The sequence below is a fragment of the Leguminivora glycinivorella genome, chromosome 3, assembly GCF_023078275.1.
Source record: "Leguminivora glycinivorella isolate SPB_JAAS2020 chromosome 3, LegGlyc_1.1, whole genome shotgun sequence".
Lineage (NCBI taxonomy): Eukaryota > Metazoa > Arthropoda > Insecta > Lepidoptera > Tortricidae > Leguminivora > Leguminivora glycinivorella.
This window is the reverse complement of record NC_062973.1, coordinates 7,867,164-7,894,473: the sequence shown is the minus strand read 5'-3', so window position 1 is coordinate 7,894,473 and position 27,310 is coordinate 7,867,164. Positions and strand designations below refer to the sequence as shown.

Sequence of the window (27,310 nt, the reverse complement as noted above, 5' to 3'; positions counted from 1 at the left end):
TAAAAATCCAATTTGTCTTCCATAGAAATACCGTAATTAGCTCAAGACGTCTATTTTTAAAGTTTTAGGTCGCATAATATAGTGCGCCGCGGTCATTGACTCCGGTGCTTAAAGAACGACTAAACGTTTCCACAAGAACACAAATGTTAATAATAAACAGCGCTAATTGAAGATGAAGTCTACATTAAAGAGGCGGTAAACAATAAAGTAAACGTGTAAATGTACATTTTAAATCTAAATGAAAAATGACTTCCTGAAAATGTTCCATTCGCTGCCGTCACAAAGTTCTACATACGGAAAAAATTGTATTTGTTTCAAGATTCTTCTCTTTACGGACAAACTCTAGAGAGTTACAAGAATACGATTACCGTGTTGACTTGATAACCACCGTGATACATTTTAAACCAAAGAATATCTCTCGATTTCAACATTTATCACGTTGTAATTTGAGGTAAAACAACCCGAAACGTCGAATGGCACAAAACGAAACGCTCGTAGATATCCATCTCTATCACTCTTGCGTATTGACGTGACAGAGCCAGACTACCTTTCGCGGCGTTTCGTTTTTGTTTCGCGTTGGAGAAATGCCATTCAGCTACGGGGCCAGAAAACTGCGAACATGAGCTTGGCTCGCAAATTAGGGACATTTTTAGGGTTCCGTAGTCAACTAGGAACCCTTATAGTTTCGCCATGTCTGTCTGTCCGTCCGTCCGTCCGTCCGTCCGCGGATAATCTCAGTAACCGTTAGCACTAGAAAGCTGAAATTTGGTACCAATATGTATATCAATCACGCCAACAAAGTGCAAAAATAAAAAATGGAAAAAAATGTTTTATTAGGGTACCCCCCCTACATGTAAAGTGGGGGCTGATATTTTTTTTCATTCCAACCCCAACGTGTGATATATTGTTGGATAGGTATTGAAAAATGAATAAGGGTTTGCTAAGATTGTTTTTTGATAATATTAATATTTTCGGAAATAATCGCTCCTAAAGGAAAAAAAGTGCGTTCTTTTTTTCTAGATGTATCTCTAATTAGTCCTTAATTTGGGGTAAACAAGAAAGATGGATGGATGCCCGCTTAAACAAACGTCGGTGGTAGGTCCTCATCACTATACCTATGACGAAATTACCTCAATTGATCAAAATTTTTATGATTTCTAATAAGTGTTTCTGTGCAGTTGTGTTCCAACCTTTTATCGGACACTTGCGTAACATTTGCAACAATTATTTTCAAAACTATGTCTTTGACTCCCAGGAATGACGTTTCAGCGTTTAATTTCGGAGAGGGCAATAAACGAACAAGATACGAGTATACAAGATGCACTCATCAATCTGAGGTCGGTGTAAAGTTCAGCATTTCAGTAGCAGCTGTATGTGCCAAATTAAAAGCAATTTCAGTGTACAATGTTGAAAACATGATATTAAAATTATTGACAATGTAGTTTTAAATCTTTTTAATAGTTTGTTCTGCCTACACAGTCTATAAAAACAAAATATTCTAGTCTATTACTGCTCTAAAAATCATCATTATAACCAGAATTTACTTTACAGCTTTCCCCTATTGGTTGTTGAATGTGAACAATGGTCAGTCAGATCAGTCTTCAGTTTTGATGCTGTTTTTTATGATATAGGCAGCAAATGAGCAGCCGAGCCGCATGATGGGAAGCAGTCATCGCCGCCCATGGACATAAGCAACACAACGGGAGCCACTTAAGCGTTGCCGACCTTTGAGAACTCTAAATACCTGCTTAAGTGCTTATCGACGAACCCCATGTCATAGCGCAAGGGAAACACCTCAGAAGGTAGCTCATTTGTTTTAGGTATATTTATTGGGTTAAATTGTGGCGTAGGCGAGAGGCTGGCAACCTGTCACTGCAATGTCACAGTTTCGTTTTCTTTCTACCCCTTATTTACCAAGAGTGGCACTGAAGCTTTAGTAGTTTCATGTGTTCTGCCTACCCCTTTATGGGATACAGGCGTGATTGTATGTATTTATGTATGTATATTTATTGTTAATGACATTTTTGCAGCTAAATATTAAAATTGTTGGTTTTGTTTTGAACTATTTTAAATGAAATGTAAATATGTGTTAAACGAACCGTTAAATGCACCTGCATTCCATTCAGCGTACGTAAACAGATGTTTACGGACATTTACCTACTGACATGTTGGTCATTGTTGGTGCTCAACGTGGATTAACATTTAGCTGCAGTCATTTCATTTCGATAAACACTACCAATATTCCAATCGTTTATGAGATTGAGCGAGTCGAACAATTCTCGAAGCAATTTAATGACTACTGAACTTTATGGATAGAAATGCGAGCATAGACACATTTTGTTAATTAAGAATATACCTACTTAACGGAAGATAATTCCGATCCTATTCGGTTGGTATCGTCATTGCAACCTGCACAGTGCACACTGGTTCGGCTGATCAGCGCCTCCTATTAGTAAAATGTTCATTCGAAGACATTACGGTTCGTTTTGAAATGAATTTGTTAAGATAAACTGTTTTTCAAAATGTTCAAAACCACATACAAAATGATCACAACGTTTACGTAAGACATCACATTTTCAAATTACACTAAAGTTAATTACATCTCCGGAAATCAAAGTGACCATCAATCGTAAAATTTCTTATTCACACTTACATATTCGTCGAAAGACTGACAGAGACAGTCATTTGTCATTTCGGTTTTGGTTTGCTCATAATTTCATCACCGTTCCCACTAGTACACAGAACATGTCGGTTATTTGCCGCAATGGCCGCGATCATTGTTATTTCCACGAATCTATATCAAACATATCTCTAAAAGACCAGTATATTTGTACCTTAGATATCCTTACAACTATAGGAAACCACAGATCAGGCTTATACAAGTATATGTATTTGTGAATATGTTCCTGTCGGGGTGTTCCCGCCCGTCAATTAGGCAAAACCGCAGATTTGGCGGCGCGCCCGAACAGTTGTTGCGGACTTCTGCGCAGGAGTCGGGACGGAACGCCCGCCTTATATGGCGCTTGCAGTTGTGCTCTCATTTGTTTTATGTGGCACTGGAAAAACACGTCGCAGTTTTACACGTGGACACATAACATATTTAAGAAAAGAGCTTTAAGACTCTTTCATTGAAGCATTTCTCTCAGTTTTTGGAGGCCTCAAGTTGGTTGGTGAGATATGCAAGTTAGAGCGGCATCGGCAGCTAACGACTTTGTTTTTTTTTTATTATGGGGGTAGGTCCCCCTCTCCCCCTGATCCGCTTTTTACCGATTTTTATGCTTGCTGTCAAATAAGTTCCGACCAAGCAAAGTTCCTTGATAGCTCAGCCGTCAGCGGTCGGTACTCTGGCCTCATAGTTAGTGTAATAAATAGTCAAGTATGTTACTTATATCTATGTTAGCATTGCTAGTTCTTAGACTTCTTTCCGCAACGGAAACCATTTTGTTAAATTCGGGTTGTTATTAAATGATAAGTACATCAATTTTTACGTCGGACGTGCGACTAATATAATGAGGCTACGGAGGTGCCAATTATCGTTTGATTTGTCGCCATCAAGGTTGCATTATGTTTCCGGAAATGCAATGAAGAAGTACCCTTCAAGTCTGTTGTAAATGATGACATATTATTAGTATTCGAGGAGACTTATTCTTGATTATGAATGAAATATCTCGGTAGGTATCTATCTGTGATACTTAGAATCCGAAATGAGAAGATTCGAACTAAGTAAGTACCTATATAAATACATTGAATCATCGGCCGACCGATTGCTACTCTGAAATGAGACTGGGCCAATACGTAGAGGCATACACACATAGGAGGTTAGAGGTGGAGCAAGCATATCATAGCGTGCAAGCTTCACTAAAATACTCCGAATCACAGATCTCCATAAGATATCAAAAATATTGCAAGCCCAATCTGGAGAAGAGAAACAGAAAGTCGGATAGCTTGGAATATATTGCGAGTCGCGTATGCGCAACAGTCAGCGCGTAGTCACTGATGAAGAAGAAGACGACAGAAAGAAACACATTTTTTAAATCTGTAAAAAAATTAAATCGCTTTACCTAATTGATACTCTTAAAGAAAACAGCAACTTTTCTGTATAAAGATAGATTATATACCTATATAGGCTATATAGTGAAATTGGCCAAGTGTATCGTGACTAAGTACGCAAATGTTGTGAAATAGGCGTACTAGATATCGGTAGTTTAAATTGCAAAAATACTAGTTTTTTAAATCGACCTTTATAAGGAGGTTTCAAGCTTGTTTCGTTACACAAGAGTTCTATTAATTGCATGTTGCAAACTACATTTGGTAGGTAAGCTAAACTAACTTTAAAAAAAAACATTGATTTTATCAAGCTTTTATGAATTTTATTCACATAGGTAATATTAGACACAGCCTTCTTTCTAAATATACTAATTAGATAACAATTGGAATCGAACAAATTAAAGTTGAATATTTATTCTAGTATCCCCAACTTAAATTAATTGTAATTATTGTAACTTAAATATTACAAAATATTTGTCAAACAAACATATCGTTTCCAGTTAACACAATCAGAATTAGAACCCGCAGATTTCGGTAGAGTACCTGAGAACTCTTGAAAATTCGTGTTCATCAGACTGACTTGTGGTATTGCGTCGATTGCACTAAATATAACCAGCTAAGGTTGAATAAATATCAATACACACGTTTTAGAATCGTTTATTGAGCTATATCATGCCATTACAGTTGTTTTCTGCTTGTTAATAGAAGAATATAACCCTAACAATCTGAACCTTTATGAATCGGAGAATAGGTAATACCTATGGTGCTTTTTAACCCCCGGCGCAATAACGACGGGGTGTTATAAGTTTGACGTGTCTGTCTGTCAGTGTGTGTGTCTGTGGCATCGTAGCTCCCGAACGGATGAACCGATATAGATTTAGTTTTTTTTGTCTGAAAGCTGAGTTAGTCGGGAGTGTTCTTAGCCAATATGTTTCATGAAAGTCGGTCTACTATGTCGCGGTCGGGGGATTTTTTCAAAAATTTAATTTTGTGGTTAGGTTATTATCAAAGAGGATCGAGTTTTTGCTTTTTTATTTTTTATTTTAAAGTCGCATCATTTCAAAATCAACTGTGGATATTATCACAGCATGTTGATTCTTTCAAGTCTTGATTCCATCAAAATGTGGATATGTGCATAGTGTAATTTACAATGAAACTCCCATTGCTCCCAGTTATTCCTTGACCTGGCAAATGTTGACGTTGACCGGTCGTTTATTTAAACACCGTCATGTTATAAACATGACGGAGTCTTGACTCTTGTCAGTTGTGAAACAGCGGCATATTCTTTTCCCTAGGTACATAGCCAAATGCACAAACGTTTACGATAATTTCTTTCTCTTCCATATTGGCGTGACACAGCCAGAGTGCGTTTTAAATCGGCGTCAGGCGTCAACGATTGTCATTTCGGTCAGGCCGGCTGTTGCGTCAAAATGTGGCCTGTTGAGTTAAAAATCGTGGCGATGACGCTCTCAATGGGGATGGGACGTTGACACGCCCGTGGAATTTAATAACAATTTCCGGTAAGTAAATAGATAGAAAATGAGTTTTTTATCTTTTTTTTTTAGTATAAATAGGTAGACGTTTGACCACGATCACACCCTGATGGAGTGATGATGCGGTCTACGGTGGAGCTTTATTTATAGATGTAATGTTTTGAAAAGAAGTGGCCCGCCGAGTTTTTTGCCGGTACCTTAGTGGATACCCCCCTCCCAACTGAGGGGGGACTGAAATCTTCTCGACGCTGAGGCGTAGGGTTAGAGCCGGCGTTGCTTTATTTGACGTTCATATGCGCATTGTAATATGCCTACTTGGAAAATAAATATATCATTTTCATTTATCGTTATAAACTGAACTAAAGAAGATAAATCTATTTTTTCTTTTTACTTCCGGTTAAAGACAATTTTTCATGCCTGCTAGCCTATTATTTAAAAAAATCATCGCTCATCAGGCACTTAATGATATTCCAATGCTTCTACTTATCATTCCATGACTACTAATATCACTAATACCAAGCTAATACCGATTACATCGCAAGTGGTTTAAGAAATGACTCCCAATCAACATTTCAGTGGGTATCTGTAATTAAATGAGAGCGTAAGAATGTCGATTACCGATCCGATCAGATCCGCATAGGTATGTAGTTTACAACATCCTTCCATATGTTTTGCAATTCCTCTAAATGGGCAAGTATGGGAAATAATTACTTCTTGGGAACGCACTTTTACTTAAATACTTAGTCGGACCAAATCATTTTTGTTATCCTCGTTGTCCAGAGGAAGGGATACATATGCTGATACAGTTCGATAGAAGATTTTTTGTACCATCATAAAATCTTTTATATCTTATCAGTGGTATCTGTTCTGACTTCGGTCTATTCTAATAATCAGGACTGGATTTCCCTTAAGGCCGATAAGGCCTACGAGTAGGTATGGGCCCTAAAAATCGGGCAATAGTTTTAAGATATGGACACTAGTTTTTTTAAGTCTTGGTCTGATTCTAATATGCTTCTTCATTATGCAAATGGGAGGCCCAGAGCATTTCCTTAACCTTCAAGCATGTTTGTGTACTTCCTTTATAAACCCTTAACCTATTTTACAGCCGTTCTGTCTGATTCTGACGTCACGTTTGTGAGCGTTACGTGTCTATTGGTGAGCTATAAAAATTAACACCCGTCCGTCAATAGATATTTTGGGACGATCTACTAGTTGTTGTTATTTTGTCTCATAAGCCAATGGACAGTGCTGACACAGTAGTTAAGAACTGTTGTACAAGAACTATTATTACTAAGTCCATTTTCACATTATCCATTTCGATATCAGATGTGCGATGATGTTGCGATTGCAATGGAAAAATCCAAGATGGCGCCTGTATGGGATATCGGTCCTACATCCGATATCGGATCGAATAATGGGAAAACGCATTAACACGTTAATTTAAATAACATAGAGCCTTTATAACTTAGGCAAAATGCCTTTAAAATTGCTATAGCTGAGTTTTGATTAACTTTTCCTAACTAAAGTACCGCAATGTTAAGATTGATATAGGTATATTAGGTATACATAAGTATGTGGTGTGTAATTTCAGTGTATACATGAAGTATAAAGTATAAAGCTTAGACAAACGGTATGACTCAACTACTACTAACAAAACTAAATGGACTGTAATATTATCTTATTATGAGCTCATGTGGACATTATAAAACATGGATGAGTAAAACATATAATTAAAAGCAGCAACAACTAGTTTTGTGTATCGGGCGTCTAGAACTTATAGCCCTTATAGGTACCTATTCTGTTACAATTTCTCCCAATAATACTGATTCGTAGAAAGAATATGTACACAGGTTGTACCTATGCGTACTTATAGATCAAGAGACTTTTTCTACAGTTTAAGTTACAATACATGGTTGCACGGGCTGATACGTTGCACGGTATCGGAGGCTAAACGTATTCTTTGCAAATGGTTACTGTCACTTGACTACCATGAAACTGAAAACTTACTTCAATAGGTAATTTAACAATAATTTTAACTATAACCATACTATAACCATACTATAAAATAACTTCTGCAAACTGTAATATTTTGGGCAACAGAATCAATGTTTAATAACTGTTCACACTGTACTTTTAATTATATAGTTACTGTGTTTTTCTAATTTTCTAACTACTGTCAACAGACTTCCATGAAACTGAAAACTTACTTCAATAGGTAATTTAGTAATAACTTAATTATACCCATAGTATAAAATAACTTCTGTAAACTGTAATACTTTAGACAACAGAATCAATGTTTAATCATTGTTTACACTGTACTTTAATTATATAGCTAACTTGTTTTTCTAACTTTCATGACATATAAATGCAATACAGGTCTCCCGCGGTACAGGCCTAGCCTAGTGCGGGGACCCTATACAATACAATACAAATACTCTTTATTGCACACCTCAATACACGAAACAACATAGCAAGTATAAACAACAACTTAAGAGGTAAAACAAGAGAGGGTTACGTTACGTACATAATATTGACATCGAAACAATATCTAAACGGTCGCGATGTCAATTTGATATCATTAACCGTGTGTCTCGCTCGTCTGAAATGCACGTCTGAAATCCATACTAGGTAATATTATTTATTAACTTAATATAAATGGGAAAGTGTGTGTGTCTGTTTGTTTGTCCGTCTTTCACGGCAAAACGGAGCGATGAATTGACGTGATTTTTAAGTGGAGATAGTTGAAGGATGGAAGTGACATAGGCTACTTTTTGTCTCTTTCTAACGCGAGCGAAGCCGCGGGCAAAAGCTAGTATAACCTAAATAAAGTCACACCAAGCTAAATTGGCAACGTTTTTATTAGCTCCGCCCATACAAGGGCTATGTATACAGAGTGGGGCCTGTAACAAAGGCGAAAAATTTGAACTGTCTGTCTATTCTCCGTCCGTCCGTCCGTCCGATCAACGGATTTGTTCAGTAACGTTTACTAGAAAATTGAAGTTTGGTAAATTTTATCAATTTTCATAAAAAAAAATAAATATTAGCTTCAATGTAAACGCCATTATTGTTGTCATTGACGTTTCTGTCAGTCTGTCACACGACTTAACAGAATTTGCAATAGGTACATTATTTAAAAAAACTTTCAAGGGTGATAAAATCGTTTTTTGAAAATACAAGTTATTTTTAAAAGTCGCCGAAAAATGTTGATCAGTAAAGGAAAATAGCCTAGAGTTCAACTTTGAACCATATGTTTAAAACTATGAAAAAAATCACAAAATAGAACTTTATAAAGAATTTCAGTGAAAATTTTGAACTTTAGGTTTAGTAGTTTTGCAAGAACCCAGACATTTTGAACTAATGTTAACTGAGTGGGCATTTAGATGGCTCGCATATCGTTTTTTAATCTTTCCAGAGTGAAGTTAGGTAACTGTTTCCATTTAAACTGTGCTTGTATGAACGGGGTTTACATGGTACCTATTTACAGTTCGAGTGCGCGGTAAAACACGCATGCGTAGTTCGGGGAATCTGTGTGGAAATAAATCTAATAATTTAGTGTCGGTGTTTAATTTGTACCCGTTACACATTTTACGACCGACGATATTAGCAGAAAATAATATTTTATAAATATGTAACTTCATTCAATTACATTCCTGAAAATAAATGTCCTTAGTACTTAAGTATTATAAATTCATAATACGGCGTACGTTATTGGGAAAAGCTATTTAAAGTGGGTTTTAATTTTAAAAATCTGACTACATTAGTGAGAACTTATTTACCAAAACGTATTCCTACGAGTATGGTTAATGGATTTCATGCTCTTGTGTTCATATAATTTAAACTATAATAGATATGATTGATATCTATTATTTACGTCACGTATGATTCACATCAAACACTTGCAACATTCGACCTTAATTACCCGCAATAAAGCTCAGGCTACGTGGGTGTATCTCAGAAATCGTAATCAATCATTCTTTCAGCTGATGTTTAAAAATACAGCGTCACCCGACCACCCACCGAGCCCTTACAAAGTTGGGGCGTCAATGAACCCTGGCTGAATCTACACTAGAACACGTAGGTAACTTGTGTGCGCCCTTTCATACTAGCCCATAGACGATGTGGATGAGACAAAAAAGTTGCGGCCACAGAGTTGCCCATGGGCGCATAGGTACCTACCCTACCCTTAGAGGGCTTAGAAAGATCCTATACTTCTTATATGTAGAGTATACCTACATGACGGGGGATATGATCATCTGTATGACAGTTTATTTTTGTAGGCAGTAACTGACAGTATCAAAACCAAAAGTTTTTGGACTTTTTTGGAGATGTAACAGTTAAGCAATGAAAATACTGTGAAAACCTTTGTAATCTGTTACTTTTTAATAGAGATGGGTAGGGTTGAGTAAATACTGAGTATTTACCCGTAATTTACTCAAAGCACCGAGTAAATAGGTACTCGTATTTACTCATTTGGGTGAGTAGAAACTGTTACCTAAAAATAATTTAAAAAATGAGATTTATGTACTTAGTCGTATTTATTTTAAGTGTGTGGACATGTTTAAATACTATTTATATTATCAGAAGCTTATGGGACTCTTAGTTTGTTGAAAAAGAGGTAATCATTGTGAGAAAAAAATAGTGATAATGTTTAGTTAGCAGTTCTGTTTTAAAAAAGCAGGTATTTACAGTAAAAGTATGAGACTGAAATTAAATCGATGTTCTAGATAACGACATGACGTTTGGAAGTATTGTTAATGTGGCACTTATGACCTTTTATTAAGGGTTTTCTAAAGAAAACTCAAAAATGGCTCATCTGATGACGTTCAAAGTACTAGTTTTGTGTTTTGTATTCTATGGGCAATAATTTGACGTTTTCTGGATATTTTTCCAATAACGAATTCGAAAGTTATAAAGGTATAAACATTATTTCGGCCTTAATTATCGTTTTACTCCAAAACTATTCATATTATTAAAAAAATTTCTAGAAACATTCAATTAATTTTTAAAGACCTATCAGATGACCTATAACATACTGGTAATTTTTGAGAAAAATAGTTAAATGTATGGAGAGCACGTCTTTAAAATAAAATTCATATAAATTTCATTACTTAACTCAGAAGTCGATAACAAAATACACCAATATTTCTAGTTTGTATTTCCATTTCAGCACGCTAAATAGTTTATACGGGACTACCTCTACATTCCTAATGACGTTTGTTCGAAAATCACTTGGCCTAACTCATTTGGCCGAATTATGAAATGCCTAACGCTCTTTTGGCCTAACGATCATTTGGCATAATTTAAATTTTGCCCCAAAAATGACATTACCCAGAACCGATTCGCTGTTAGAAAGGTAGGTTTAGGTTAGGTTAGAACCGTGACCTCACACAAATCCGAATCGCTTCTAAAAAAGTGGGTTTTAACGGCGTTAGGCGAAACAATATTAGGACATTTAAATTAGGCCAAATGATCATTATGCCAAAAAATATTAGGCGATCTAAAAATCGAAGAAAAAACTTTAGGAATCTAGATATACATCCAGTTTATACCCACCAATTTGAGTAAAAACGAGTAAATACGGGTATTTTGAGTAAATACTGAGTATTTACTCGATATTTACTCATGAGTATTTACTCACTACCCATCTCTACTTTTTAATGTCCTTCCAAAAGGGAAATCAACAGTTCCACTGAAATGTCATACGAATCATCATAGTCCTGTCAAGTACAGCGTCTTTTGTGCGTAGGCATCTAGTCCCCTCTATGGCTATTGCTCGACGCAACGTTGGTAGAGCGTAAAAAAGGGTAAAACCTGTGGTAGGGAAATACGTAGGGAAAACCGAAGTGAACCCGTATGATTCCGAGCAACTACATAAGCGGTACAGAGCCACATTAATGCACACATTCGTATTGTGGATAAACATCGTAATGTAGCAGATAAACTAGGATGGGAGCCAAGACGAAAATATGCCCGTCGCGTTTTTCCTCCGACCGTTTCAACGCGACCGACAAACACATTGTTAGATCACCAAAAATTAAAAGTTTTCCCCAAATTATTGCCTTTTTCAAGCTAACTACGAGTCAGGTACTATAAACAAATGCTATCTACTTTTAATAGAAATACCTATGTTATGGATGAAAATTATTAGGTAGGTATGTTTTTACTGCGTCAAAATAAATAGATTTTTTTGAAAAGTAGGAATACTAAATTCTTGTTTTGTGTTACGTTACTGATTGACATGCTGTTTGCCAGTCTCTTACAATGGTCACTAACCGCTTCAGTATTCGGTCTGGTGATTTCTCTAATCAATTCTTAAAACAGAAGATGATCATTAGAGAGCAAAATGCAACAATGTTTCTTATGCAGAAATATCATGGAATGATGTTTTTCTGTTTATTTAAACTTCCCAAAAAATCTTATGAATTCTGAGTATCTTGGGAACTTTAAAGAAAATGCTTTAATATTTCCACCTTTTCACAGGATCAACGAATCTTTCTTAAGCTATAGCAAATGTGCGCATTCAAAAGTACAATTAATCAAAGCACTATATAAAAAAGATTGTAGGTTATTACTTAGGTATTTCACTGATTTCAAGATACGATGCTTTTGTCATTAGTACTAGTGAACTTGAAAATTCAGTTGTATTTTAAACGCACACGTGACGTTATTAATTGTGTTTATGACAGAGTGTTGTAGGTGGAGTGTTTTCAAGATTGATTGTGACATTTGGCCTCTAGGGTTGTATTTTGTTTGAGATGCTCGGCAATCCCAACATACTGTTCAAGAAAAAGAAATTCTGGGCTTCCGGGAAACTGTGACAAAGCAGACGTAACGTAACACTTTCGGTCAGAAGAACTTTTCTTTCTATTGTTAAATGTGATATGAGAACCTGCATTTCCTGAAGGCAAAGGGTTCCTTCTGTTTTCGTGAAGCTACTTCAATACGAGACTGTTTAGGTTTAGATCTTGGTAGCTGTTGTTTGCTACAGAAGCAAACGAAGAAAGCTTTATGAAAAACCGACTATAAAATAAAATCGCATTGCCAGTCGGTAATAAAATAAAGACAAGTTTGATCGTCTGACTGACAGATGAGGTCGGCGCGTACCGGCATTGAACATTCTTCAGAAACTAGATATTTTTGCTGATTGTCAAGTTTAATTTGGATGTCACGTTGCTTTTTGCATAGCTTTCATTGTTCCTAGCGCTTAGGATAGTGTAGTGTAGTGTACCTAGTGTGTTGTGTCCATATGATAGTGTGAGATGTTGTGTTGTTTGTCCGCAAGGTCGCGGAAGCACACGGGTCGGGTCGTCGCACAAGTCAAGGTGGGTACGGATAATTTCATTCAACTGGTCTATTTACATCACCACAAATTACAGCGCATCGCGCACTTCCTTCACTGACGTACGGACCTTCGCATTCCGAACAGACACTTGGGATAGTGAAACTCCAGGAATACGCCGGAAGCCGGGAAAGGGACAACGCGAGGGTTTCCGCGTCCGTGTTTACGTGTGTTATGTGACCGGCCGGGGGCGTGTTACATAAAACGTTTGCATCCTCACCTCCTCTATCTTGAGGCTTGTGCGGACCACCTTGCGGGTGACCGCGCTCTCGTAAGATTCTTCAATGGTCTCCGCCATGGTTGCGTTGCGCGGGCGCTGCGGGCGACGCGCGCGATAGTTACGGCGGTACTGACGGGCGCGCGTTATTTTTAGTCACGCGCAGAGCCAGCTGCTACAGCTTTCAGGCGCCACAGTATTTGCGGACACGATGTCGCTCCAGCGTCACGTCTAGAGGATGCCATGAAGCAGGGATAAAACGTGTCCTGAACCTGTCCTAGATACACATTATGACTTGCATAATGCGATGATCTATGTATTTTGGTCGAGTTTGTCAAAACAAGGAAGACACGTGTCGTAAATAACAAGAGCAACTTATTGCTCCGATAGTTGCCTATCCCTAACCTAACACCTCACCAAGCCTTAATTAAACCTTACGAAAAGAAAGACGCACTGAAAAATGGGTAGTTGCCAAAGGAACCTTTTCGCTTCCTCAAAAACTTCAAGATTGACAGCCGAATGAGGTTTATGATCGGATCGATTGTGACTAATGCAACATCTGCCACCAGCGCGATTTAAATCAGTCCGAGTGGCCGGTGGCGGGAAATGTGCGCTCGTGGGTGAGGTCTAGTGACGAATGGAGTTGGCACTGTTAGCGTTCGCCTGCCTAGTTTTTGCTTCTTTCACTGTTTATAACACATAACATTCTAACTGTGTATACAAATATATATACATTACATAGTACCTAATGGATGAATTTGTTAATAGAGAAGTTCTGAAATCGAGTAGCAATGAAATATTTGCATCTATATAGTGATCATAAAAACTAGCAAAATTACTGTAGGTACTTTTATAGGAAAGTATAAGTCTATAGATTGCGAGACTAATAGGTATAGGCACTATGCTTTTCAACTAAAATGAAAATTGTACCTAGGTAGGTATGTATAAATGAGTATGAAATAAAATTCGACATAGGTACAAAACGTATGTATGTGCCAGTGTCAAAAACATTCAAAGAACCGAACTGTTAAGTAACTTAAATATTAGTCGTGCATTCAAATGTCCAACTACATATATTTAGAGTATTGATAATATTTATTTATAAGCCATATCATGGAATCCTTTCCGGTAAAGAATTCCACACCACTACAAACTACCTAGTAACGACATCTAGCGACGAGTAGTTGACATTAGCTTGAATTTCTTATTTCCATTGCTTTTTTTAATACTACGGTGGTGGCAAACAAGCATACGGTCCGCCTGACGGAAAGCGGTCACCGTAACCTATGGATGCCTGCAAAGTAATGACTAGTAGGATGATATTCAGGTAATGTTCCAATTAAAAATACAATACATATCAAATACTAATTAGGGCTTCTTATCGACATACCTGATATATGTTTATACGCAATGATCGTTCGAGTTTTTATGTAATGGAGTAAAATACCTACCTACAAGACAAGTTCCGGGAAGTTAAAATAATTTTGATTTTGTATTATCATAGTTTAGTGGCGACATCTATTGAGAAGTAGTTCAATCTTATAAATACCACAGAATATATAATAGTACAAGTACAGAAGGCTCCTTTGATGTTCACAAAACGCCGCCATTCTAAATTCTTACCTACATTAACAAACGGATCGAACGCGTGCAGACGACATTGAATTCTATTGCGCCGCGCGAAGGTCGTCGCCACTGAATGGGCCGCGAACTCGCGACCGCCGGCATATACTTGTACCGCGGCGAAAGGATCGCGGAGTGAGCCGCCCCTGTAAATACTTTGAAAGAAATGTACCTACCTTACTGAGAAACACCAAGAATACTTATTCATGTGGCGCAACCCAAGTGCAACCTTTGGTTGATAGTCGGTTAGATGGCGACACTGATTATATTTAACACTTTTAAGACATATAGGTAAAGTATAATATGGGTCGCGTTATCAAAACTAATGTTCTAAAAATGTTAATACTGTGCCGAGAGATGGCAGACAATGCACAGCGACTAAAAACACAGATTTTTAGTTGTTTTGAACCTCATTTTGAGAATCCCTGAAGGGAACCGTAGCATGTTTTTCGGGGTCCGCAGTGATCAGTTCCTGTACTTCACGAAACCTAAATCTTGGTATCTAATTCTATTCAATATAATGGTCAATGGGTCAGTCAGGGATGAGCGGACCTTCCGAAATCGCGTAAGTGATCTGTTACTGCAAGAAGTTTGATCCTACTTACAACGTTTCCCTTTGATACTCGTATTACATTGTTTAAGATTAAGAAAATCTACCCATATATTTCTTCACCTGTCATAAGAATCATAGGAACTAATCTGTTTTTTAGAACTGGATAATTTAGCGCCTCAGATTATGATATCCAATAAAGTGCAATATTGGTGGTGGACCATCATTTCAATAAGGAGCAATAGGTAAGGGAAGGTAAGGTAAAATTACCAGTGCTGAACAGGGTACCAGTAGATGCCACTTTCATTTTAAGCAAAGACATATATAACTTACATTTAAGACAAAGAAAAAACGTACCTCAGTACCATACAGAAAAAGGTACGGTGGCCTAGATGGCATTACACCTTTGGGGTACGCTCAGCTAGATGGCGCTAATATTAATATTTGACATTTTGACACATATCAAGCTAAGAATATGGGCCGAATTGTCAAAACTGAGGTTCAAAAGTTTTCAGCCTGTGTCAAGAGATGGCAGTCTATGCACTATGATTACACATTTTACTTCGACAGTAACTCTCTATAATACTCAATCCTCTTTGATTTTGCCAACTCATTGCCAATAAATGTGACAGAAGGGTGTCATCTATTAGGCATTAGCGTGTCGAGCACTGGTACCTTAGGTACTATCAGTTGCAGAAGTGCATGGCGAATTTATCAATGAATTCATTCATAATTTCTCCATGCACTTTTGCAACTGATAGTACAATAATAAAACAAACTGTAACATAGATACATGTTTAAAACTTTATTCAGCGTACGCAAACATGCAACAATACTCTTGCGATGTATTCACAATAAATAAACATTATCCTAACACTAATTGTATAATTATATATACGAGAAACATGTTTACAGATATCCGTTTTTTTATCACTAGTAGCGCGTCTGATCGCTGTACTAATACTTAGCATATATGTATATTTTGGATTTTTTTGTAGTATTCTTGAATTTACTCCACATGCCTGTAACAAAAAAGAAAAACATTATAAAGTTTATATAAAAAAAACTTTATATTGTGTTCTTAGAGTTAAACTTAAACGACAACACTGACATCAAGGATACTCAAGGGGTTACTTAACTCATCAGCTAACTGAATGAAAGGGATGCTAGATACTGACACCGAAGCCAGAGCTCTACTTCTAGCCAGTGGCTTGCTCTTCGCTCTTGCATGGTCACAGCACGAGTGAAAGGGATAGTAACACTAATGAGACTCTGACACGACGCTCATGGTGTTTATGAAGCCGGAACCCTATTTATTCTAGCCGGTGACAACAATAAGATCGCCTGTTCTCTCTCAGCCGAACTTCACGCCACAGCGAGTAGAAAGGGATAGCAACACTAGTGGGAACTGAAATGGTGATGGTAGATCCACGGTGACACGACGAAGCCAGAGCTCACGCCACAGCGAGTAGAAAGGGATAGCAACACTAGTGGGATACTGACACGACGCGCATGGTGTTGGCTTGAGCCCTGCTTCAGCCGGTGACGACGACGATGAGGTCGCCGGTGTTGATGAAGCCCGCGCGCGGCCGAACTTCACGCCACAGCGAGTAGAAAGGGATAGCAACACTAGTGGGATACTGACACGACGCGCATGGTGTTGGTGAAGCCGGAGCCCTGCTTCCAGCCGGTGACGACGACGATGAGGTCGCCGGTGTTGATGAAGCCCCGCGCGCGGCCGAACTTCACGCCACAGCGAGTAGAAAGGGATAGCAACACTAGTGGGATACTGACACGACGCGCATGGTGTTGGTGAAGCCGGAGCCCTGCTTCCAGCCGGTGACGACGACGATGAGGTCGCCGGTGTTGATGAAGCCCCGCGCGCGGCCGAACTTCACGCCGGTCTGCACGCGGTCGTCCACGTCTTGCAGCCAGTTGCTCGCCGCCGGGGCTGGAATTAAATATTTTAGATTAGGTTATTTGTTTTCAATAGTCAACAGTGGAACAGTCAACCAATTGAAACCACTGTAGAACTATGTCATAGTGACGTTATAAATCAGATTGTAAGATCTCTCTTACTGCTTGTCATTTTAACATGGTTGTAGAGAGGCCTAGGGTTTGGTTGACTGTATTTAGCCTAGTACACTTGATACATTTACTAAGGTTCACTCGTTACATCCACCTTTTTTACAACACGGTACACTTGCTACGCGTCGGTACACTTGCAAACCCTACACTCTGGTACACTTGCAAATACTGGTACACTTTTTTAACCTGGTACAATTGGTACACGTATTTCACCCGGTAAAATATGAATTTGTTTAGGTTTAAGGTGGACACTGGCTAAACTCTAGCTACACCCACCCTGGTAGACAATAGGCAGCACGCCGCGGTACAGATGCGCCTGCCTCGCGGTCTGCGGTTGCCTGGTGACGGCGATGATGGGACAGCGCGGGCGGTACTTGCTGAGCAGAGACACTCACTACACTCTAGCTACACCCACCCTGGTAGACAATAGGCAGCACGCCGCGGTACAGATGCGCCTGCCTCGCGGTCTGCGGTTGCCTGGTGACGGCGATGATGGGACAGCGCGGGCGGTACTTGCTGAGCAGAGACACTCACTACACTCTAGCTACACCCACCCTGGTAGACAATAGGCAGCACGCCGCGGTACAGATGCGCCTGCCTCGCGGTCTGCGGTTGCCTGGTGACGGCGATGATGGGACAGCGCGGACAGTACTTGCTGAGCAGAGACACTCACTACACTCTCTAGCTACACCCACCCTGGTAGACAATATGGGCAGCACGCCGCGGTACAGATGCGCCTGCAGCACGCCGCGGTACAGCGGCCTCGCGGTCTGCGGTTGCCTGGTGACGGCGATGATGGGACAGCGCGGACAGTACTTGCTGAGACAGAGACACTCACTACTCTGCTACACCCACCCTGGTGACAATAGGCAGCACGCCGCGGTACAGATGCGCCTGCCTCGCGGTCACGGTTGCCTGGTGACGGCGATGATGGGACAGCGCGGACAGTACTTGCTGAGCAGAGACACTCACTACACTCTAGCTACACCCACCCTGGTAGACAATAGGCAGCACGCCGCGGTACAGATGCGCCTGCCTCGCGGTCTGCGGTTGCCTGGTGACGGCGATGATGGGACAGCGCGGACAGTACTTGCTGAGCAGAGACACTCACTACACTCTAGCTACACCCACCCTGGTAGACAATAGGCAGCACGCCGCGGTACAGATGCGCCTGCCTCGCGGTCTGCGGTTGCCTGGTGACGGCGATGATGGGACAGCGCGGACAGTACTTGCTGAGCAGAGACACTCACTACACTCTAGCTACACCCACCCTGGTAGACAATAGGCAGCACGCCGCGGTACAGATGCGCCTGCCTCGCGGTCTGCGGTTGCCTGGTGACGGCGATGATGGGACAGCGCGGACAGTACTTGCTGAGCAGAGACACTCACTACACTCTAGCTACACCCACCCTGGTAGACAATAGGCAGCACGCCGCGGTACAGATGCGCCTGCCTCGCGGTCTGCGGTTGCCTGGTGACGGCGATGATGGGACAGCGCGGACAGTACTTGCTGAGCAGAGACACTCACTACACTCTAGCTACACCCACCCTGGTAGACAATAGGCAGCACGCCGCGGTACAGATGCGCCTGCCTCGCGGTCTGCGGTTGCCTGGTGACGGCGATGATGGGACAGCGCGGACAGTACTTGCTGAGCAGAGACACTCACTACACTCTAGCTACACCCACCCTGGTAGACAATAGGCAGCACGCCGCGGTACAGATGCGCCTGCCTCGCGGTCTGCGGTTGCCTGGTGACGGCGATGATGGGACAGCGCGGGCGGTACTTGCTGAGCAGGTGCGCGGAGCGGCCGCTGGTGGTGATGACGACGATGGCGGACGCGAGGCACTTGGTGGACGCCTCCACGGCCGCGATGGCCACGGAGTGCGCGGGGTCGATCGGGGCTGACACCTGGAAAGGTATACCATAATTAGTAGGTTTTTTTTTGCAAAACGCTCTATGTAGAGACTGTCATAGCTGGAAGATATGTAATACCCAATATCGACAAATGAATTAATGACGAAGTTACTTTGTAGATATACTCAAGAGTTCAGCCTGGCTCTAGTTTTCACCCCGGAAAGATGGCAATTTCACCTGACAACATGACGCAGTCAGCGCCGCGTTGAATGACGTAGGTTACGTCCGGATTCGATAAAGCTTCGCCGAAGTAAAACACCATAAATTGTAAAATAAATGTACACTAAGCCGAATGACAAATTCCGAGAAAAGTTGTTTATGCAAGGTGGCAGCTTCAGCTTACTTGCTTTGCTAATATTAGCCATTGTCAGCACACACTTCAGGAAAAGTCTCCCTTGGCAGTCTTTCCAGACAGCATGAGGCAGTCAGCTCCGTCTAGGATGGCGTTGGTAAGGTCAGAAGTCAAAAAAACAGTAGAAAGACAGAGAAAGAAAGGCAGAAGACTCTTACCTGAGCAACCAGCTCGGAGAAGAGCTGCTTATGCCAAATAGCAGCCTCAGCCTCCTTAGAGATGTTAGCCATCGTCAGCACACACTCAAACGGGTAGTCTCCTTTGGCAGTTTCTCCGGACAGCACGACGCAGTCAGACGTCAGAAGTCAAAAAACTCAGCAGAAAGAAAGGCAGAAGACAATGCAACATGGTAGCTTCAGCTTACTGGCTAATATCGCCACCTCCCTTGGCAGTCTCTCCAGATGGCATGACACAGTCAGCGCCATCTAAGATGGCGTTGGCAACGTCGGAAGTCAATAAAACTAAGTGTATGGGCACAACGAAGAAAGAGAGACAAAAGGTTCTTACCTGAGCAACCAGCTCGGAGAAGAGCTGCTTATGCCAAATAGCAGCCTCAGCTTCCTTAGAGATGTTAGCCATCGTCAGCACACACTCAAGAGGGTAGTCTCCCTTGGCAGTCTCTCCGGACAGCATGACGCAGTCAGCGCCATCTAGGATGGCGTTGGCGACGTCGGAGGTCTCGGCGCGGGTGGGGCGGGGCTTCTTCACCATGGACTCCAGCATCTGGGTGGCGCAGATCACGGGCTTGCCCACCTGGGGAGATCAAAGAATTACTTAGCAAAAGACAATGGTGGTTAAAAATCAGAGATGCATTGTGAATATCTGAAAATAATAGTGGCGACGTCCCAAACTATTATATCAGAGAGGATACGCTTGAAGCATTTTTTTAAAACACCTCGAGATCGTCCTTTCGGTGGGTTGAAATTTAGGGCCCCCTCTCACTAGGGGTCTCGTGAGCGTCGGCGTCGGGACAACTGTACGGAAAAAGTCGGGCTTTGCCATACAGTTGGCCCGACGCCGACGCTCGCGAGACGCCTAGTGAGGGCCCTTACTATTTCGCGAAGTTATAATATTATTAATAGAGGCCTTATCTCATGACCTTCAACTACTGAGTCATTTGAAGACTTTTGGAAGGCTAACATCCTAAACACAAGTTTGTTTAGTAAAACGCCGACTTACCCTGTTGCACCTGGCGATCATGGTCTTCTGTGCGAGGAACACCTTTTCAGGGGGGATCTCGATACCGAGGTCGCCACGGGCAACCATGATACCGTCAGAAGCCTAGAACAAAAATATACCTCTAAATTAGACTGTAAACTTTATAGTGAGAATCAAAATGACTAAAAGCTTATTTAAAAATATTTTAAGCGGGTTACTCACGTATTAAGTCGATATAGCGTTCGACATGCTTCGGTCCAATTTCGAGAACCTTTCTCAAGAGTAGCGACCCCGCCTTTACATGTCTCTCGGCGACGCATACTGCGGGCGCTTGCTCGGTGCGCGCGGCTGCTGAGGACGGGCGCAGGGGGGCGAGGCGGCGCGGGCGACGTCACCGTACAGAGATCGGAGCTACCCACTATGTTACTTTTGTCAAAAGCAGGATTGCACACAACACTTATTACGTCACTTGTTAAGGGTGCGTTTACACTGGGGACTGACGTAGTGCCTAGAACTGTTTTCCAACTAGGTGGCACCGACCAACCACTGTCACGATTGAAATTGGGATGATGACTAATTTCTATAGCTTCCCGTATTTTCCGCTGAACGAAGAACTTTTCTCGCGCCAGTACGGTTACCCTATCAAATCTTACATAGTGCGTCGTGTCCGAATCCAATACCTGTTCTGTCACCGCAGAGCTGTGGCTGTCCCGGCCCTTCATACTACGTATGTGTTCAGAAAGCCTTGTCGAGATTGCCTTGCCTTGTTGAGACTAAATGCTTATTCATCATCATCCTCCTTGCGTTATCCCGGCATTTGCCGCGGCTCATAGGAGCCTGGGGTCCGCTGTGACAACTAATCCCAAGGTTTGGCGTAGGCACTTGTTTTACGAAAGCGACTGCCATCTGACCTTCCAACCCAAAGGGTAACTAGGCCTTATTGGAATTAGTCCGGTTTCCTCACAATGTTTTCTTTCACCGAAAAGCGACTGGCAAATATCAAATGACATTTCGCACATAAGTTCCGAAAAACTCATTAGTACGAGCCGGGGTTCGGACCCGCGACCTCTGGATTGAAAGTCGCACGCTCTTACCGCTAGGTCACCAGCGCTTCTACTACTAAATGCTTGTTAACAACACAAAATCATAAATTAGAATTGAAGATGTATTACAACTACAAGCCCTTCATATTGAAAAATAGCGACAGAATCACGTCTCAGATTCTAACAAACCTTATTTCTTTTGGATTTTCTATTGGATTCTCACCGAGTATGGCGCGGATCTCAACTGACGTTGATGCGGATGAGTATGAATATGAGTATATACTCACGGCGATGATCTCGTCGAGGTTGACCATGCCCTGGTGGTTCTCGATCTTGGAGATGATCTTGATGTTCTTGCCCTTGTCGCCCAGGATGCCTCGGATCTCGGTCAGCGCGGCACCGTTGCGGATGAGTATGAATATGAGTATATACTCACGGCGATGATCTCGTCGAGGTTGACCATGCCCTGGTGGTTCTCGATCTTGGAGATGATCTTGATGTTCTTGCCCTTGTCGCCCAGGATGCCTCGGATCTCGGCCAGGGCAGCACCGTTGCGGATGAAAGAGGCGAAGATCATATCGACCTGCATGAAGATAAATAAAATTTAGTGTTTGGAGACGCAGAGAACTACTAAACCATAGAGAAACTTATACTACCACCTACCTATACCACCTACCTACATACTACCTACCTATACCTAAAATATATGAAAAAAATTTGATTATGTTTTGACATCCATTTCCCTCGCCTATATCGTAAATAAACGATATAGGTGCGGGAAATTCAAAACCGGTGGCTTTCAATTTAAACATGAATGAATTACAACGGGATACATTAACTATTCGCATGTATATGTTGTAATAAGTAAAAGTTTAAACAAGTGTTTCATTGTTACTGTCGTCGGCGTGCAATATGTGGATGCAAATCCATACCAACTTTGTTCCGGATTCTCTCAGAAATCTGAGTTATTATAAAAAACCTCCTGGTATGTAGCGAAGGATTAATTAAGTAACAATAATGGCACAAGCGAAAAAAAAATTAAAGTAATGTACCGATTTCAAAAGTAGCTCATTAAAGTTCAAAATATCATAATACTTAATGTCAATGGGTACAATTCGATCACGCAATTCATAATGCCTATCAAGGTCATTGGCCTTCAATTTAAATGATATCACTCACATGTCAGCATGCTTTCTTTACGTAAAGACAATATATTTACGTACAATATAATATATTGACTTTGTTTATCTGTAGATATAGATTACACAATCGTCAGATATAGCATGTCGTCTATGCGTGGTATGAAGATGAGTAGTTGTAAATAAAAATGCGGTATGCGTGGCTTGTTGTTTATCGGCTGATATTATTATCTTCGGTGGTTCCAAAACTGTGCGCCGTAGACAGTAGGGTCAAGAAATAAATAATAGTACTTGCGTACAGTATTGACACTTCCTACATAACCACAAAATTAAAATTTTGAAAAAACCCCCGACTGCGACATAGTAGACCGATTTTCATGAAACATGGCTAAGAACACTCCCGACTAACTCATCTTTCAGACAAAAAAAAACTAAACCTAAATCGGTTCATCCGTTCGGGAGCTACGATGCCACAGACAGACACACACACAGACAGACAGACAAACAGACAGACAGACAGACGAACAGACAGACAGACAGACACGTCAAACTTATAACACCTCTTCGTTTTTGCGTCGGGGGTTAAAAACCAAAGTTTGACAGCAGTTCAGCATCGAATAGTGTTATCCCTATCTAATGCATGGCACTATCCCTTTCAATTATTAAGGGTTGTCAAAAATCACTATCTAATCTGTGATAAGGGTGGAAATATTCTGTATTTATTGTTGAATCAACTTGTTTACCTATAACGACAGTCGCGTTTGTTAACTTAGGAGGAAAAAGGACGGCCTCTGCTTTATATCCAAAAATTGTTATTTGACCTTCGAGGCCCATACGTCAAAAATAAACACTCAATTTTGAATTATGCCAAAATTAATAAAGGTGTCATTTAATTTTTTAAGCTGGCTCCCTGGGGAGCCGGCGGGTCTTGAAAGGTTAATAGAGCACTGGTGGGCCAAGTACGGCCCGCGGGCCATGTCCGGCCTGCGAAAGCATTGTATCCGGCCCGCCACCGATCCTTCAAATAGTGTGTGATATGGCAGCACCATAGTAAAAATGCATTTTACTTGTGTAAATCTGCCCATAAAAAAGCCCCCTAATAAAAAAACATTGCATACCACTCTCCTAGAAAGAGATCACGTTAAAAGTATGTTTGTATGAAAAGGTGATTTCCAAAGAGCGGAATTCTTCATAGCAAAAATCAAACTGTCAAAGGGATTTACCTAACTGTTTTATCGACTTGTCGATAAATATTTGTCACTTAATGAAACAAAGTTAAAGTAATGAAATCAGGCTTTTGGATATAATTACATACAAACAAATTAACGGTGTCCCTAATTAGCTGACCGCCACTGTATTTTAGTATAATAGCAAAGAATAAAACAGAAAATACTTTTATTTTAAATTTTCTATACGAAACTTATCATGAAAAATTAAAAACAAATATTGCTAAGAGTAGGTAACTAATCTTCATTCAAAATAACAGAGTTGAAATCTAAATCTGTACCTAATATGTTTTCTTCATCGTCCCTGTAGTAAAAGAAAATAGTCATTATTTTTTCAACATTGTCACCTTTCAAATTACTCCTTTTTTCATTGTAGATGCATTTATAAGATGAAATGATTGATGACATGATTTACTTTAATATAGAGATGCAAGTTGCTTATCAAAAAGGTCAAATGTTACAGAATAATCTTTTAAGTTGATTATGGATACCTAATGCGATATTATTCCGTAACATCGATAAGTCGATAAAACAGTTAGGTCAATCTCTTTGACAATTTGATTTTTGCTATGAAGAATTCCGCTCTTTGGTGATTTGACACGAACGTGTGTGACGAAGTGTGATACTCACGCCTTGTTCTACGCCGAAGAGGAGGTCCGACTTGTCCTTCTCGGACACGGCGGGCAGGTCCACGGGGAGGCCGGGCAGGTTCACTCCCTTCCTCGAGCCCAGCATACCTGGAAGAGAGGAAAATAGTAAATATTTCACTCATTTCCCACCTAAACACATCGATTCACAACACAAATAGACCATAGGCTCGGAAATTACAAATGGCGCCCACTTTACGACATAGTTTTTTAACCCCCGACGCAAAAACGACGGGGTGTTATAAGTTTGACGTGTCTGTCTATGGCATCATAGCTCCCGAACGGATGAAAGATTTTGATTTGGTTTTTTTTGTTTGAAAGCTGAAATAGTCCGGAGTGTTCTTAGCCCTGTTTTATGATAATCAGTCCACTATGTCGGCGTTTTTTTTTTATTTTTTTTTATTATATCACATTACATAAGTTTAATTCGAGTTTGTAAAAAGGTTATCTTAAAAGTATTATGGTGATAAGTCTGTAATGGAGGGGAATATTGTTCCAGCTCTTGGTTGTCTGATATTTAAAACTACCTCGAAAAGCGGACGTGGAGTGATGTGAACCTGCTGTTTTCACAAGTTACCTACATTGACTTTTTCATCTAGTTATAACACTACACATCCTATTACAACTCACCTCCATTCTCAATACTGCAGACCAGTCCATCAGCAGCTACGGACTGGCAGATGACAGAGATGAGGCCATCATCGATGAAGATGCGGTTGCCAGGCTTGACGACGTTGATGATATTCTTGTAGTCGATGAACACGGCACTGGCGTTGCCCTTCTCGGCGAGGGCGGGGTCGATGGAGAGCTTGATGGTCTCGCCTTTCTTTAGTTCTACTTCGGCTGAGCCGCCCTGAAATAAAAATAAAAATTAGCAGCCTGGCGTAATTCATACTAATATTATAAATGGGAAAAAGTGTGTCTCTGTTTGTTTGTCCGTCTTTCACCGCAAAACGAAGCGACTAATTGATGGTTTTTTTTATGGAGATAGGTGAAGTGGTGAAGTGCGTCATATGCTACTTTTTGTCTCTTTCTACCCCCCTTTTTATCTCTTTCTATAATTGCATTTAGACTTACTGCGGTAAGCCTAAATGCAATTATAAATCCCAAATCCCAAAAAACCTGTAACCGGTTCTAACCACACTTCAGCTCTTTGACATTAAGAGTATCATCAGTATCATATTATAAAATTCAGCTTTGGTCTAGAGATTGTTAGTTTCCATAGCACTAGCGAGGAAGAATGAACATCCATAATCCCAGTTTATAAGTGTAGTATTCCCCGTCAATTTAAGACTCTTGTCAAATTAATATATGAATGCTTACACCCTCCAAAAGTCCAGTTCTGATCTCAGGCTCCTTGGTGTCAAGCGCGATAGCGAGCGAGAATGGGAAGCTGATTTTCTCGCTGTAGTTCTTCTCGGCCTGCCTACAGTTGGTTTCCGCATGGTACTCTTTAAAGTTTTGAGAGTTCACATGGCATATCGTAGTCTGCTTAGAAATGCATCAATACTTACACCCTCCAAAAGGCCAGTTCTAATCTCAGGCCCCTTGCCCTTGGTGTCAAGCACGATTAATAGCGAGAATGGGAAGCCGGTTTCCTCGCTGTAGTTCTTCTCGGTCTGCCTACAGTTGGCGATGGTTTTCGCATGGTACTCGTGGGAGCTGAGAGAAATCAAACAACATATTATAGTCTTCTTAGAAATGCATCAATACTTACACCCTCCAAAAGTCCAGTTCTGATCTCAGGTCCCTTGGTATCAAGCGCGATAGCGAGCGAGAATGGGAAGCCGATTTTCTCGCTGTAGTTCTTCTCGGCTTGTCTGCAGTTGGCGATGGTTTCCGCGTGGTACTCGTGGGAGCCGTGAGAGAAGTTCATGCGGGCCACGTTCATGCCAGTCTCCATCATCTTTTCCAGCATGGAGACATCACGGGAGGCCGGCCCTGGGGAAGAAGTGTTTTAGATAGGTATTGTAATTTTTGATTAAGATGTTATAGCCAATGGAGACTGACATATTAGGCTTTATAGGCCGTCCCTTTGTTGATTAGGATTTCATGAACGTCAGACAGTTCAGGCCACATTTTTGCCACCAAAATTGACTTGGGGTCGGTTGCACTTGTTTGACTTCGGCTGAGTGACATTGACGTCTCTGTTAATTGTGGTTGATGCAACAGGCCCTAATGTGTCGTAAACTAATTGTTTGGCCTTGAAGATTGACACAAATTTAACAAAGATCGTTAGTTAATCGATCTTCGACGGTAGCCAGGTACTAATAATCAATTTCTCAGGAGAAGAAGCTTACCAATAGTACAGATGATTCCGGACAGGCGCACATAGGAGGCCTTAGAGTCGATATCCAGAGCACAGATGTGCTGCAGGTGTGAGCCGACGTCGGCAGCCGCCAGCTGCTGACCGAGCTTGTTTGGAGACCCCGCCTGGCAACAAAAACTTGAGGTTGTAGATACGGTTGGTTC

At 40.9% G+C, this 27,310-nt stretch overlaps 2 protein-coding genes across 10 annotated transcripts in view; both read right to left on the bottom strand.

Moving 5' to 3' along the window:
• The window catches only part of LOC125242681 (tropomodulin-1), a 109,825-nt gene extending 96,597 nt beyond the window's left edge, over positions 1–13,228 (bottom strand). Inside the window, exon 1 of the mRNA XM_048151546.1 lies at positions 13,100–13,228. Within this exon, the coding sequence (XP_048007503.1) occupies positions 13,100–13,177 (78 nt within the window). The 5' untranslated portion in view covers positions 13,178–13,228. The remainder of the gene's footprint in view (positions 1–13,099) is intronic.
• Positions 13,229–16,050: 2,822 nt separating this feature from the next.
• LOC125242680 (pyruvate kinase-like) overlaps positions 16,051–27,310 on the bottom strand; it is a 33,559-nt gene continuing 22,299 nt past the window's right edge. For 4 of the 9 annotated variants that reach the window (XM_048151538.1, XM_048151539.1, XM_048151544.1 and 1 more), the window contains exons 2-11: positions 27,139–27,271; positions 26,556–26,779; positions 25,469–25,691; positions 24,822–24,928; positions 22,263–22,409; positions 20,805–20,906; positions 20,133–20,378; positions 19,045–19,267; positions 17,064–17,220; positions 16,051–16,291 (exon numbers count right to left, since the gene is read on the bottom strand). In XM_048151538.1, the coding sequence (XP_048007495.1) occupies positions 16,279–16,291; positions 17,064–17,220; positions 19,045–19,267; positions 20,133–20,378; positions 20,805–20,906; positions 22,263–22,409; positions 24,822–24,928; positions 25,469–25,691; positions 26,556–26,779; positions 27,139–27,271 (1,575 nt within the window). In that variant the 3' untranslated portion in view covers positions 16,051–16,278. Of the gene's footprint in view, positions 16,292–16,914; positions 16,947–17,063; positions 17,221–17,633; positions 17,871–18,329; positions 19,004–19,044; positions 19,268–20,132; positions 20,379–20,804; positions 20,907–22,113; positions 22,239–22,262; positions 22,410–24,821; positions 24,929–25,468; positions 25,692–26,555; positions 26,780–27,138; positions 27,272–27,310 lie in introns of those variants that run through there. The other 5 variants (XM_048151536.1, XM_048151537.1, XM_048151535.1 and 2 more) reach the window with 5 other exon arrangements.